At 40.4% G+C, this 16,451-nt stretch overlaps 2 protein-coding genes and 1 long non-coding RNA gene across 3 annotated transcripts; all 3 read left to right on the top strand.

Annotated features, from left to right (window-relative positions):
- The first annotated feature begins 495 nt into the window (after window positions 1-495).
- LOC135598888 (acyl transferase 4-like) lies at window positions 496-2,153 on the top strand. The gene is made up of 2 exons (XM_065093327.1): window positions 496-1,032; window positions 1,133-2,153. Exons 1-2 carry the CDS (start codon window positions 511-513, stop codon window positions 1,970-1,972), a joined length of 1,362 nt encoding a protein of 453 aa, XP_064949399.1. The 5' UTR covers window positions 496-510; the 3' UTR covers window positions 1,973-2,153.
- Window positions 2,154-4,286: 2,133 nt separating this feature from the next.
- Window positions 4,287-8,326, top strand: LOC135598091 (uncharacterized). Its single transcript, XR_010481489.1, has 4 exons — window positions 4,287-5,058; window positions 5,357-5,592; window positions 5,683-5,921; window positions 8,005-8,326. It is a non-coding gene; the product is annotated as an uncharacterized LOC135598091 (long non-coding RNA).
- Window positions 8,327-9,383: 1,057 nt separating this feature from the next.
- Window positions 9,384-11,051, top strand: LOC103997109 (acyl transferase 4). Its single transcript, XM_009418255.3, has 2 exons — window positions 9,384-9,935; window positions 10,036-11,051. Exons 1-2 carry the CDS (start codon window positions 9,399-9,401, stop codon window positions 10,873-10,875), a joined length of 1,377 nt encoding a protein of 458 aa, XP_009416530.2. The 5' UTR covers window positions 9,384-9,398; the 3' UTR covers window positions 10,876-11,051.
- Window positions 11,052-16,451: the final 5,400 nt, after the last annotated feature.

The following is a 16,451-nucleotide window of genomic DNA, read 5'->3' as shown; positions in this document are numbered from 1 at the left end:
CTGGCAGATTCATCTCAAACCAAGTCTCTTTCTTGTGGCAGAACATCACAATGCGAAACTCAATCTGATAAGCACTCAATCAAGTCTTCGTCTGCTGCATTGTATCACTTCAAGTTGGGTCCAGAAGATACTGAGGTTGGCGAAAGGATATAGCATTAAAAGAGGGAGTGGTGAATGCAGAGAGCATTGTTCTTCACAAGTAAGCATCAAGGTTGATCCTTTGCAAACGTAATTCAATATGCAACATAAATATGCTTAGTTGGAAGTTAGAACAAGTCATATGGATCTCACACAGACATGAGATGCATCATGAGGCACAGACAAGCCTTGGAGAAGAAGATTAGGCACCTTTGACAAGGACTTCAAAACACAACACAAGCTTTCAACTCACCTACAGACTGGTGGTGAACTTGCTCTACAAATTATTGACAAAGTCAATTGTCCTAACGATGCTTACGTATACCTACTACGGATAACGAAACCCATGGAATCTTTAGCGAAGGCAGCATCATGGAGGCCATCAACTTGCATGCACCAAACCACTATATATGGACCTCACATATGCTGCAACTACTCAGACGGCACATCGACAAGAGTCCTCTGTCCATAGCTGCAGCTATGAGCTTCGCTGTGACCAGAACAAACCGGTCCTTCATCGTTCCATGCGAGGCGACGCCGAGAGGCTCGCTCGGCCTCTCCGTCATCGACCGGGTGCCCGGCCTCAGGCATATGGTGCGGTCGCTCCACGTGTTCAGGCACGGCCGGGAGCCGGCCAGGGTCATCGGGGAAGCACTGTCGAAGGCGCTGGTGAAGTACTACCCCTTTGCCGGGCGGTTCGTGGAAGATCCCGACGACGGCGGCGAGGTTCGTGTCGCTTGCACTGGCGAGGGCGCTTGGTTCGTCGAGGCCAAGACGGACTGCAGCTTGGAGGACGTGAAGTACCTCGACCTCCCGCTCAGTATCCCTGAGGACGCACTCCTGCCCAAGCCCAGCCCGGAACTGAACCCCCTCGACCTCCCTCTCATGATGCAGGTAGCGTGTTAGGTTTACTGATCAGTGAGTGAGAACGAATGGTTACGCTCATCTGATCGACCTCTTACGACAACAAGACTTCACTCCTCTGCTTTCTCAGGTGACAGAGTTCGGGGGCGGTGGGTTTGTGGTCGGCCTCATCTCCGTCCACACCATCGCCGACGGCCTCGGCGCCGCCCAGTTCATCAACGCCGTCGCCGAGATCGCCCGCGGCCTGCCGAATCCCACCGTGGAGCCTGCATGGTCCCGGGAGGTCATACCCAACCCACCTAAGCTGCCCACCGGTGGCCCGCCCGTGTTCCCTTCCTTCAAGCTGCTCCACGCCACCGTCGATCTATCCCCTGACCACATCAATCACGTGAAGTCCCGGCACCTGGAGCTCACTGGCCAGCGCTGCTCCACCTTCGACGTCGCAATCGCCAAACTGTGGCAGTCCCGCACGCGCGCCATCGACCTGGACCCCGGCGTCGACGTGCGCGTGTGCTTCTTCGCCAACACCCGCCACCTGTTGCTCCAGGTCCTGCCCCCCGAGGGTGGCTACTACGGCAACTGCTTCTACCCGGTGACTGCCACCGCCTCAAGCGGCAAGGTCGCCTCGGCCGAGCTCATCGACGTCATCAGCATCATCAGGGACGCGAAGGCGAGGCTGCCGGACGAGTTCGCCAAGTGGGCCGCCGGGGACTTCAAAGACGACCCCTACGAGCTTAGCTTCACGTACGACTCGCTGTTCGTGTCGGACTGGACCCGGCTGGGCCTCCTCGACGTAGACTACGGCTGGGGCAAGCCCGTCCACGTTATACCGTTCGCGTACTTGGATATCATGGCGGTCGGCATCATCGGGGCACCGCCGGCGCCGCAAAAGGGGACACGGGTGATGACGCAGTGCGTCGAGAAGGAGCACATGCAGGCGTTCCTGGAAGAGATGAAGGACTTAGCCTGAACCAGCAGCAGTGTAAGTGTAGTTCTTCGTATCCTTCAAAGAGTCCTATAATAATGTCCGAGTCCAAACGTTTCATGCAGGCTTGTCATCAGAACAAGAGCGAAGTCTCTGTTCTATCTCTGTAACTTGTTTATTTGTATGTCCATGAACAACAAAAGATGATACTGATCAGGTTGTTCTACAGAGTGTAGATTCGATCTTTGTCTATTGCTGTAACGAAGGCATAAGGACAAACAAATTAATGCAAGCTTTAGAAAGACGATGAAGGGATGAACTCTGATCCAAAAACTTCCTTGCGTGATCTTCCGGCTTTCTGTTTCGACTCCATCACCAACAGATGCTTCTCGTTGGCTGCACCTTCCAAGACTATAAGCGCGCCCTTTGTCGGTTCTCAATCGCCTCTAACACACGTCTCCACTTCGCCACTGGAGCAAAGATGACTCACAGCTGTTGTGCCTTGGCGAGGGTTTTGACGTTGAAGACCAAAAGAAACTCGCGGTGCTCTTTCGTTCCCACTTCGGAAAGATCAAATCGCACCAGCTCGAAAGAGTCGGCATGCGTTTTCCCACCTTTGAAGTCAACATAAACCTTCGACATTTACGTGGTTGACCCGTGTAGAATAACCCAAAATCCTATCCAAAAATTAGTCAAAGCATGATGGTCATAGATTTAGTTGATGGTATGGAGATGAACATAAAGAATTAGAAACGTATAATTTCGATAGAGCATCGAGTCTGATCTAACAATATTATTAATGTGGGAAGCAAAATGACATCCGATATGAGGATGAGCAGCTGCATATCTTAACTATTAAAGGAGAATAAATATTATTCTCAGCCGAAAACAAATCAAAAAACCAAAAAAAGATGTCGACTTAAAATATCATGAATGGATTTATGAGGAAGAATAATGATAGCATTCATTAACTCCTATTTCTCCAACTGCTTGGATTCTACTAGTGGTTATATATATGATTCTATAACATGTTTAATATTTCCATCAACTTCATCTTTCATCCTCTCACCAACCAATATTAACAAGGAGAAAAGTTAGCACCGATGTGGGCACCAACCAACATACTGCGGCTTTAATGTTCGATGAGTCACCGAGCTCCATCAAGAATTATGTTGCATCGGTGGCTTTAGAAAGTGGAACCGATGAATGGCCCAAAAACAATGCTTTGTTCTTCTTCCACTAGGATAACACTCGACAAGCATCAGAAACATTTCTGTCCAAATGATATCTTTTGCTACGATCACAGACATGAAAGCTGAGCATGTGGATCCCTGATTTCATCATGAAGAGAAACTGTTCCTCCTTGTGTTAATCGCTTGACTGCTGGTTTCTTCTGCAACTTCATGCATGCATACATTTCATTTCATAGTGAGACCAGTAGAGAAGGATGAAATGGGGAGCACCTGCGCGATGGAAAGTGAGCCTTGTGCGCTTCAACTCACACACCACCGGACCAAACTGCTTGTTTCTTGGAAGAGCTTGGCAGTGGAGAGCATACGGCTTGAGCTGATAAGCGTCAAGTGGATAGATGTATGGGAAAGTTTCTTATGTTATTTGAGAATGATATATATATATATTCTAAACTGAAATTTACGTAGAAAAATATATGCAAACCACTTATTTTATGGGTATATACATAGCACCAATCTTTCCTATGGTTATTTATATTTTGACACTTAACATTTCTTTACAATATTATTTTGTGTTTATCATATATCTTCATTACTCATTTTAATAAACCCAGTACTTAATCTTAAATAGGCATATGAAATGTGATTATTAACCTATAACAATCGAAGAGATTTCTTAAATTAAATCTTTTTTATTAAGTATTTTCTCTTATTTCATAGATGGAGAAAATGAATGAATAATTTTGCCAATACTCTTTTGATATCTTTTATCAATAGAGATAAAATTTTGAAAAGATCAATATTTAAAAAGATTATTTTTGAATCAAATCATAATATCTTATGTCACAAAGAATATATTTGTAACGATGCCTATCCTCTCACCATTTTTTACTGATATATAAATGTTAATAAGATACGAACATACAAGTATTTAAACCAAAGTATAACAATAAAAATAAATGTAATCCTGTTTTATCATCATAAATTTCTCTTTGCTTCAATTTGTCAAGACATTTATAATTTTTTTTGGAATGAAAAATTAGTGGGCAATAAACAAACTATAAAATAAAGAAAATTAGAAACAATCTCAGGATAAAGTGGTCAAGTCATCAGTGTGAGCTGCACAACCAACCAACGAACCGATGAGCCTTTGTGGGGAAGACGTGCGTCCAACGTGAACCGAGCAAATCTCCGTCCGATCGCAGTGAATCCTGTCGACCACGAGCTGAAAAGATTCGACTGTGTTTGCATATCAAGCTTGGATTCCAAAGGCAAATAACATAAGCAGCTTGGCCTGACAAGATTACTCTGACCTTTCTGCTTCGTACTGTGATGAGATTCACGTATTCTAGCTTTTGCGGTAAAGCAGTGATGGGTTTCCTGCTTAGGTTTGTTCAGTATCTGATTGCCTGTGTGTGACAGCTTTACATACAGATGGTTGTTCTCCCTGCATCATTCTTTGTCTGGATTTGATTTGCCTCGGTGTTCATCACGCCGCCACCTTTTGAGTCTCTGCTGAGCCAAAGCGTGTTTTTTCTTGCGAAATCTATCTACTCTTGTACATCATCACCTTTCCCGGAGAACTGCGCTATTGTTTGATTTCGTTTAAGAGACTGTTCTCTGTCTTGTCCGGTGGAATAAGAGATGAGTGCATCATCGAGCAATTCTGCGTCACATGAGCCAGCTGCGAGTTCTTCTGATAAGCGGGAGTTGGAAGCCCGTGGGAAGAACAAGAATCAAGATGAGACCAAATTTCCTGTACCATTCTACCGGCTGTTCTCGTTTGCAGACTCCACGGATGTGATTCTGACGGTCGTGGGATCACTTGGTGCGCTGGGGAATGGGCTTGCTCTGCCACTCATGACCGTTCTGTTCGGGGATTTGATCCAGTCCTTTGGAGGAGCTTCGGACACACATGATGTCCTTCGTAGAGTTTCCAAGGTAAGTTCTTCATCATACTCTGAGCTTAAGTTAATATTAGTTCTTCAATCGTGAACTTGAGAATTGTGACCATACTGGAAGTTCAGAAGAGTACTTTTGATGGTTTATCAGTATTAACTAAAAGTAATCATTGGGATTCTTCCATGATGCCTACTTCTCGTTTGACAAAATGCTTTGCACCTTTTTCCACTTCTTGCTAGATATTTCTTTTCTGTGTTTTTGAACAAAAAAAGAGTAAACGGTCATGAATTCTACCTCCTTAGAACTGTTTAGTGATTGATGATTTAATCACACTCAGGTAGCCTTGGAATTTGTCTACCTAGCAGTTGGAGCAGGCGTGGTATCTTTGGAGGGTTCGTAGTTGCATTTGTCCAAGGGTGGCTTCTCACCCTTGTCATTCTGTGCGCCATCCCTCCCTTGGTGGTTGCTGGAGGAGTCATGGCCATTAGTGTGGCCAGGATGGCATCATTGGGACAAGCAGCTTATGGAGAAGCTGCAGCGACAGTCGAGCAGACAATTGGGTCAATTAGGACAGTAAGTTTTGCTCTTATCACAGATGTGGAAGCATGAAAGAACAGTATTATGCCTGAAAACGTTACTCTTATCAAGTCTGACCGTATTCAGGTTGCATCTTTTACTGGGGAAAGGCGAGCAGTAAAGAAATATGACAAGTCTTTGGTAAATGCATACAATGCAAGTGTTCAAGAGAGTCTGGTTTCTGGAATAAGTCTCGGCAGAGTCATGCTTTTCATGTTCGCTGGGTATTCATTGTGAATATGGCACGGAGCAAAGTTGATATTGCTAAAAGGTTACAATGGTGGCAAGGTCGTCAATGTGATATTTGCAATCCTCACTGGCTCCTTGTAAGTTGCTTTTATGGTTTATAATTTAATGATGAATAATTAGTGTTCTCATATTTCGGGATATAGTTGGATATAGCTTTTTTTATTTTTGACTGGAATAGTAGCAGCCTCTGATGGGATGGTGAAATATGGTAATGCTTCTATGCACTAGTCTAAAAATGCCGATGCCTCTGCCGCAGAAGTTTGCTGTTTTTTCTTTGTTCGAACAATCTCTTCCAATATACTAGTTTCTTTGTAGATCCCAATTTATAACCATGCAACACAGTAACATGAAAAAATCATGATAAAAATGAATATTCCTTTCCTGATATATGAAAAAATAGCACAAAATTCTACAAAAAATTATTGATTTCCTAATACAAGTAAATATGCAGATATGAGTATGTCTAGGTAATTCGTAATCTGATTCTAACAATTTACAAATTCTGAGATCTCTTCATGGAAATGTAGACTTCGTAATTTAAATAGATATAGCATCTGTCTTTTAGTATGATTGACTGATAACTAATGGTAGACCTGTTTAATTTTATATTTAGTTACAAATTAAATGAAATATTTTGTAATTTCTGCTACATTGACTGAAATCTTTGTTTTGTTTGTCCGGGAATGAACAAGCAATATAAATATGAGCTTTATCAGATAGAAACAGCAAAAATAATATGCTCTAACATAAATTTCATTATTTTAGGAAAATAGTATCCCTGGAATCGATTCTTGGCCTGTAAATTAACATGAATGGAAATGTGAATATTCTGATACATCTCAGAAATAAGAATGAAGAACTGACATCAGAACTCTGAAGTAGACTCTAATTAAGGGATTTGAATGTAAACATAGTATTCACTTATTCCAGATATCAATAAGATTGTGAAGTTTCTTGAATGAAGAGAAAAGGAAAAAGAAAGGTTTCGAAAATTAATAGAAGTTGCAACTTTGTTCAGTTGCTTGATTCACCTTTTCATTCTACTGCATTTACAAACATCAAGAACTCATTACAAATGTAAGGAACTTTAATACTTTTCCATATTTATATAATCATGGCCTATACTTAACATTTTTAAACTTAATTATCTTGATCCAATTCTCCTGCTCATTAGGCCAAATAGCACCATGCATGAAAGTATTGGCAGCAGGACAAGCTGCTGCATCTAAGATGTTTGAGACAATCAACCGAAAGCCAGAAATTGATACTTGTGATGCCAATGGAAAGGAACTTGACGATATTCGTGGGGAAATTGAATTTGAGTACAAAGAAGCATATGATGCCTCTGGAAAATTTTGATATGAATGCTAAGTACAAAGATTGTGTAGGTCATGCATGAACACAACATTATCATCTCACTATTGAGCATTGGTATCAGGTTGTTGTTTTCATTGCTGCGGTTGGAACACAACTACATGCAATAAATAGCATACTTGACCATCATCTTAGAAAAATAGAGTTGTTTTTTTGCTTTTCTCATCAAGTCTTTCACAGGTACATGACACTGATCTTAGATAAATAGCTCTCTTTGCAGTATAATATGAGACAATTAGGTATCTCAGTGTATTATTAACCAAAACTTGCAATATCAACAAGAAAAGAAGAAGAAAGAAATCATGTCTTTCGGTTCATCATATGCCAACAAATTTCTTCATCCACAAGCTCTTTCTTTGTCTCCATATGTTATTTTGTTATAAGAACTAAGTGTTCACATGCTTACAAATCGAAGTATTGATTCTTGAGAAGGATGTAAACATCAGCAGCAGAGATGATCTCTGTATGAAAGAAAAGGACGGATGAATGACGATGGCAGTATTATCTGTGAGGATGGTCTTGTGAGTGATACAAACAAATTCACCAGTTATGATCATGAACATGAAGTACTTTTGTTCCATCAGATAGAGAGAAAAGATGATGAGACTTGATCCCATCTACACTTCCTTCTATCCCTTGTTTTCTTAATCATCTTGCCGTGTCTCCTTTTAATGCCGTTTGTATCAAAAGGATGACAGTATTTCCATAACTCAATCACCTCCTTATTTATATGATTTTTACACACATTTGTATAATCTTCCTTATTGCCTTTGCTAACATGTGCAGGATTTTGTGGTGGGTATTATGTCCATGTATTGAAGCTGATGAAGACGATCACTGTAATTTACTGAGAAAAGACGTTGACAACAAAAAGTACTTGTGTTCTCAGTATCAACGAATGCACTGAAGTTACTTTCAGAGCTGCAAGATGGAACGCTAACAGGCATCAAGAACATGATAACATATCTCAAGCTCAATTCAATCATGACCTGTTCTTTTTAATTTTTGCCCGTGTATTATCTAGCTTGATCATGAATGATCTTATCATCAAACAAATATTCCTCTCCAAACTTGTGCGTATACATTATGTTTCATTGTTTATAATGCATCCAAGCAATGCCACTCTGTTCCAAGTGTTCTGAACTTGTAAGCTCACTCTGAGCTTACAGAAACAAGAATCTTTCTGATTCCTATGTTTTGTACTACCTGATTTCATGAAGTAATTAGTTGTCCACCTACCTACAATTACTGCTTAGGCCATCTTTATGATTTATGGGTTACAGTTAGCCATTTATGATTCCAGTATTACAATCATTGTGTAGGGCTTTCATGCCGTAAACAGTCAAAGTGAAATCCAATCCACGAAATAATTTGATCTATGGACAGCATCGTCGTAGTGCCAGAGAAATCATTACCGCACGGCATAGAGGGGGAGGTTATAAGCGTCTATATCGTAAAATCGATTTTCAAAGGAATGAAAAAGACATATATGGTATAATCGTAACCATAGAATACGATCCTAATCGAAAAGATATATTTTACTTCCCAGAGGGGCTAAGATTCATTTACTGGTTAGTACTTTTGACAGCAAATTGTGAGTTCAACAAAGATTTTGTTCTCTTCAAGCACTAAATTACATGACGTTTGATGGTTAGGAATCTAATCTACTCTTAGAACTACTTAATCTAGTCCGAGATTCATTTTGTGATTGTGACCACAAATACAGTAGAATTCGAACACAACTTCATTGTCATCTCATTCTTCTCACATGACCTCCGCGGCTGGCAGACTTTGACCTTGCCAATCTGATAAGCCAAGTCTTTCACTTGTGACAGAACATCACGAGTCTTCATCCGATGCATTGGATCATTTCAATTTGGGTCCAAGGGAAAGAAGATAATGAGGTTGGAGAAAGAACATGCCTGAGCATTAAAAGAGGGAGTGGCGCACGCATAGCTTTCTTCTTCACTAGAAAGCATCAAGGTTGATCCTATGCAAACGTAATTCAATGTGCAACATAAATATGCTTAATTGGAAGTTAGAACAAGTCACTGGGATCTCACACAGATAAGCGTCTGATGAGAAGACCAGGCACCTTGACGAGGACTTCAAAACATAATACAAGCTTTCAACTCCCCTACAGACGAGTTTACCAATGCCTACCACTGATAACGAAACCCATGGAAGACAGAGCAAAGGCAGCCATCAACTTGCATGCACCAAACCACTATATATGGACCTCACATGTGCTGCAACTACTCATACGGCACATCGACAAGAGTCCTCTGTCCATAGCTGCAGCTATGAGCTTCGCTGTGACCAGAACAAGCCGGTCCTTCGTCGCTCCATGCGAGGCGACGCCGAGGGGCTCGCTCGGCCTCTCCGTCATCGACCGTATGCCCGTCCTCAGGTTTACGATGCGGATGCTCCACGTGTTCAGGCACGGCCGGGAGCCGGCCAGGGTCATCAGGGAAGCACTGTCGAAGGCGCTGGTGAAGTACTACCCCTTCGCGGGGAGGTTCGTGGACGATCCCGACGGCAGCGGCGAGGTTCGTGTCGCTTGCACTGGCGAGGGCGCTTGGTTCGTCGAGGCCAAGATGGACTGCAGCTTGGAGGACGTGAAGTACCTCGAATCCCCGCTCATGATCCCTGAGGACGCACTCCTGCCCAAGCCCAGCCCGGAAATGAACACCCTCGACCTCCCTCTCATGATGCAGGTGGCGTGTTAGGTTTGCTGATCAGTGAGTGAGAATGAACGGGTACGTTCATCTGATCCACCTCTTACTACAACAAGACTGCACTCCACTGCTCTCTCAGGTGACAGAGTTCGCGGGCGGCGGATTCGTGGTCGGCCTTATCTACGTCCACGCCATCGGCGACGGCTTCGGGATCGCCCAGTTCTTCAACGCCGTCGCCGAGATCGCCCGCGGCCTGCCGAATCTCACCGTGGAGCCTGCATGGTCCCGGGAGGTCATACCCAACCCACCTAAGCTGCCTCCCGGTGGCCCGCCCGTGTTCCCCTCCTTCAAGCTGCTCGACGCCACCGTCGACCTGTCCGCTGACCATATAAATCACGTAAAGGCCCGGCACTTGGAGCTCACTGGCCAGCGCTGCTCCACCTTCGACGTCGCCATCTCCAACCTGTGGCAGTCCCGAACGCGCGCCATCAACCTGGACCCCGGCGTCGACGTGCACGTGTGCTTCTACGCCAACACCCGCCACCTGTTGCGCCCGGTCCTGCCCCCCGAGGGTGGCTATTACGGCAACTGCATCTACCCAATGACTGTCACCGCCTCAAGCGGCAGGATCGCTTCGGCCGAGCTCATCGACGTCATCAGCATCATCAGGGACGCCAAGGCGAGGCTGCCGGACGAGTTCGCCAAGTGGTTCGCCGGGGACTTCAAAGACGACCCGTACGAGCTCAGCTTCACGTACAGCTCGCTCGTCGTGACGGACTGGACCCGGCTGGGCCTCCTCGACGTAGACTACGGCTGGGGCAAGCCCCTCCACGTTATACCGTTCGCGTACTTGGATATCATGGCGATCGGCATCATCGTGGCGCCGCCGGCGCCGCAAAAGGGGACTCGGGTGATGACGCATTGCGTCGAGAAGGAGCACATGCAGGCGTTCCTGGAAGAGATGAAGGGCTTCGCCTGAACCAGCAGAAATGTAGTTCTCCGTATCCTTCAAAGAGTCCTATAATAATGTCCCAGTCCAACGTCTCATGCATGCTTGTCATCAGAATAAGAAAGAGGTCGCTGTTCTATCTCTGTACTTGTTTATTTGTATGTTCATGAACAACAACAAATAATAATACTGATCAGGTTGTTCTACAGAGAGTAATTCAAGATTTGTATATTGCTGTAACTTGTTTATTTGCATGTCCATGACCAACAAATAATAATACTGATTAGGTTGTTCTACAATGAGGAGATTCAAATTTTGTCTATTATTCAATCAATAATAATATTATTTTTTTGTTTTGTCTATTTTCTGTTGTAGTACATGAAGAGATTAATAGTGTTACGAAGATAGCAACTAAGGTTTGAATGACTCATCGAATAAGATGACTCATCGAATAATAGTTCTCCTAATATTTAGATTTTTTTTATTAGATAACTAAGAGAACCATTGATCAAGTCTAATAGATCATATCCTAGGAAAAAATTAGTAAATGATGATTGCGGTGATTAGAGTTTCTACATTGATATATATAAGTTCGATTGAGATAAATTATATTTTCTGAGAAAATAATAATTAGGATGTCAAAGAGAGAAAAATAATATGTTGAGAAGATGCTATGATCTAATAAGAAAAATATAGAGCTAATTAATGATCTGGTTTGAATGATCAATTGGAGGAGATCAAATCTAAGAAGTGCACCAGGAGAGGATCCGATGGAGAAGATTAGATATGAAAAGGACACAAGAGAAGATTTGATCTAAGATGTGCAGAAGAGGGTAATCTCTTTCTTCCTCTCTTGAGTCATCTTGATTATAAGTGTTGACAATATAGTCGAGAGGATGAAAGGTAGTGGACTATCATTAGGAGGTCGACTATAGATCTTAGGCACTAATGATTTTACTAGTTAACAAGAAGGGGATGAGGATGCCGATGCAGTTATTGGATAGTAGGCATTGGTGTAGGAGCAAAGTGAACGCCCATCAAGCAAAACTGTATAGCAATGGAAGATCATCAAAGAAATAGGCCGAAGAGAGATCAACCAAGTAAAGTAGAACTGCTACAAAGCATATCGCAATAGGAGATCGGTAAGGAGGACTTCCGCGTCTTTGTTTTCGATGCAATGTTAGAATATGAAAGCGAGAAATAGAAATCCAGAGTTGTAAAGCAACAATAAGGAAGGCGAGGAAGAGGAATAATAGTCACTAACATATCAACTGTGTAGCAAGAAAGAAAAAATAAAGAAGAGGAAGACTTCCTTGAAGTAAGAAGGCTATGATAGAATAGTTCATCTAACTTTTTGGTTAGCAATCTTTTAAACTATAGTTTACCTCATTAACTATATGCTTACCTCAATTCTAAAACATAATTTACTAATTGAAAAACTATTTTATAAAATCATAAATCTTTAAAAACTTAAAATATTTGATTGTTTATGTTATCCGTAGTTATGCTCCTAGGTTTCACATAATTTAACACCAAGATCTAAGTCTTGTATCTTCATTAAATATTCTCTTAAACATAATATTTTTTTGGTACTATAATCCTTAAACTCAAAAAGTTACATCATGTTATCATATTTTTATCGAGTCTATCATTTCCTTCCAAAATCATGCTTTTTCAACAATGCAAGCCACTATATATAAGTAAACCTCAAACCCTCTCAAGCGCATCTCTCATCACATTAATCGGTAGTTCTCCTTTAGACCTATACTCTCATATTAGTCCAGTTCAGTAGTACCTCACTCCTTTTGTAATTTCTTCATCTTCCTTACTGTTAATTCACTATACAATGCTCAATAAAGCAACACCCTTTGCACTTAAATTATGTTTTTGTCCTCTCCTCGATCAAGTGATACTGAAGTGCATTAGCCTGATTATATACGTGTTAGTAATTCTTTACTAATTCTTATATCTTCTATACGACCCAATAATACTATCGAGTCTAGACATCACATGATAACACACTTCAAAAATAATATCTTCAAATAATATCAAATTATTAATCTCCATACTATCATAAACTCTCTATTTAAGCCTACTAAACCTACAACCATCACTCAAGCTCAAAAATCTTCACACTAGCATAAAGTCATGTGTAAGGAATACGATGCCTTACTCCACAATACTAATGGACCCTTGTATCATCTCATCTCACATAAAATATCATAAGGTATAAGTAGATCTTTCAAATTAAATGAAATATAGATGGATTTATTGCTAGACACAAAGCACGTTTAGTGGCCAAAATGTTTCACCAATGATCAATTATTGATTTCGCATAGACTTTTAGTCTAGTTATTAAACTAATAATAATTTAATTCATCTTGAGTTTGATTATCATTGACATATATGGTAACTAGATATTAACAATAATTTCTTATAATGGACCTTAACCGAAGGTGACTTTATACAGTAACCCCTTGATTTCATTCACCCTCGGTATCCAAACTATATTTATAAACTATGAAAAGATATTTATATGCTTCTCCAAAGATTGATATACCTAACTTGGCTTGTTTTTGACGTCAAATGATTTTATCAACTCTAAGTTTAACCTATTTTTATTTTTATGATAATAAAAATGATATACATACACTTAGGTTTATATGGATGACATTATCATCGTTGACCTACGTCGAATAGCTGAGAATCCTATCCAAAAATTAAACAAGGCACGATGGTCACATATTCGTACAGTAAAATGGATAGTACGGAGATGAATATAAAAAGGTTATAGAAAGAATTAAAAACATATAATTTCGATAAAGCATCTAACAATATTATTAATATGGGAAGCAACGATAAAGCATCTAAAAATTAACAGGGCTCATTCACCACATCACCACATATTAAGATGGAAAATCTTTTCTCCCATAAATCTTATAATGATTGAATTGCAGATAATATTGATTCAAAATGGTATCAGGATGTAAAATAGTATGTTAAAATCATTTTCAAGCCATGCACTAAGAACAAGAACAAATCATCAAATCATCTTTTCGTTTGAACATTATGTCTAATTTGAATCACTCACCAACAGCTAGAGATATTTGAGCAAAAGTTGAATTCCTACTTCAAGTGGGTGTAATTGCTATGGGAAAATAAAATGGATATGCAACACAAAGAGATGTTCTAAGTTAAAGAGTGCATGGGGTGGGATGCACAAGCCATTAGAGGAGAATGAATCTGCTGTTTACCACTTAGGAAAGACACATTTTTAAGTAAGTTAAGATTAGATATAATAAACTTGAGTAAAGATTCTAGAAAATTAATGAAATTAGGTAGAGGTAACACATCATGCACTTTTCATACGAATATAAGCCATAATACTTAAAACACATTAGAGTGGAAGAAGATGAAACTATAGGAGTTATGTGGGTGGGGTGTGCTTGCATAACATTGTTTTGGAGCTCTATAACTTATGAGCGTCGATTGTGTAGGAAAACCCAAACTATAAGAAGCATTAGCATCTCCTTGGAAACTTTTGGAGATGATCATGTTAGGATCAAGAGCATTAAGAGGGGGGGGTGAATTAGTGCAGCGAAAAACTTTCGACGATTAAAACTGCATTCGTACGATGAAATCATTTTCGACGTAAAACCGTTGAGGGAGAGGCCACATCTATTGAGGGAGAGGCCAATTTCATGCACTAATTTATTCACTCTTCTATCTTTGATGTGATCAATTGCTAATCTCAACATAATTACCATGATTTTTGACAAAAAAAATTGAATTATTTGTTTGGCATTGGATTTGTGAGAAAATACATTGTAATTTTTATGTATAAACATAGGCCTTAAATCGATCGATCGATTCATCATCCACGATATCTAAAATAATTATGTTCGGGACAAATATAGATAAAATTGGATCTCACACCGAAATTAATGATGAAAAAGATAAGCTAATCATAAGCACTTGGATTGGGTTTTAGTAATCCCTAAAATCTTAGCTATTAGACTCTTAATATGTCTTCAAAATTAATCTAGTTTGGTGCATGATGATTTGCAACTTCAACCAATAATAACCTAATTTTCAATTATTTTTATTGAATACATATATACATGTCTGAAACCAACACGAACATGATGATAACTTTTCGTTTGGATGATCATCAAGTCAGTGGTTGTTCCAAAGTTGCAAGCAACGAGAGTTGAAGTGGCCATGGACTTGAGTGAGCACAGAATTCACCAACCCACCATCCGACAAAAGTGGTACTTTAGGTTGGCACACCTTGAAAAGTGAAGCGACTGGACAAATTAGAAGGAGACATAGCGACCGATGAGGGAGAGCGTGCACCAACCTCACTGCATCACATCATCACACCCATTTTGACCTCTGCAATAACAGGCTCAAAACATGTTTTCATCCTCCTCCTCTCATGAATATGGATTTAGGAGGAAGAACAAATGATAGCATCAATTAACTCCTATTTCGCCAGTTGCTTGGATTCTACTAGTGGTTATATACATGATTCTAGAACATGTTTACTATTTCCATCATCTTCATCTTTCATCCTCTCACCAACCAATATTAACAAGGAGAAAAGTTAGCACCGATGTGGCCACCAACCAACATTCTGCGGCTTTAAGGTTGGACGAGTCACTGAGCTCCATCAAGAATTATGTTGCACCGGTGGCTTTAGAAAGTGGAACCGATGAATGGCCCAAAAACAATGATTTGTTCTTCTTCCACTAGGATAACACTCGACAAGCGTCAGAAACATATCTATCCGAATGATTTCTTTTGCTACGATCACAGACATGAAAGCTAAGCATCGGATCCCTGATTTCATCATGAAGAGAAACTGTTCCTCCTTGTGTTAATCGCTTGACTGCTGGTTTCTTCTGCAACTTCATGCATGCATACATTTCATTTCATAGTGAGACCAGTAGAGAAGGATGAAATGGGGAGCACCTGCGCGATGGAAAGTGAGCCTTGTGCGCTCCAACTCACACACCACCGGACCAAACTACTTGTTTCTTGGAAGAGCTTGGCAGTGGAGAGCATACGGCTTGAGCTGATACGCGTCAAGTGGATAGATGTATGGGAAAGTTTCTTTTGTTATTTGAGAATGATATATATATATATATATATATATTCTAAACTTAAATTTACGTAGAAAAATATGAAAACCACTTATTTTATGAGTATATATATAGCAGCAATCTTTCCTATGGTTATTTATATTTTGACACTTAATATTTCTTTACAATATTATTTTGTGTTTATAATATATCTTCATTGCTCATTTTAATAAACCCACTACTTAATCTTAAACAGACATATGAAATGTGATAATTATCTTATAACTATCCAAAAAAATTTATGAGACTCGCTAACACAAAGTTTGGAAAGGATCAATATACTAACACCTATTATCCATATATAAATGTTAATAAGATAAGAACATATAAGTATTTAACACAAAGTATAACAATCAAAATATTCATAATCCTATTTTGTCATCATACATTTTTTAGGCTTCATTTTGTCAAGACATTTATAAGATCTTATTTTACAATGAAAACTTAGTGTGCAATAAACAA

This window comes from Musa acuminata, chromosome BXJ2-1, assembly GCF_036884655.1.
Source record: "Musa acuminata AAA Group cultivar baxijiao chromosome BXJ2-1, Cavendish_Baxijiao_AAA, whole genome shotgun sequence".
Classification (NCBI taxonomy): domain Eukaryota; kingdom Viridiplantae; phylum Streptophyta; class Magnoliopsida; order Zingiberales; family Musaceae; genus Musa; species Musa acuminata.
This window is presented reverse-complemented; position numbering and strand designations above follow the sequence as displayed.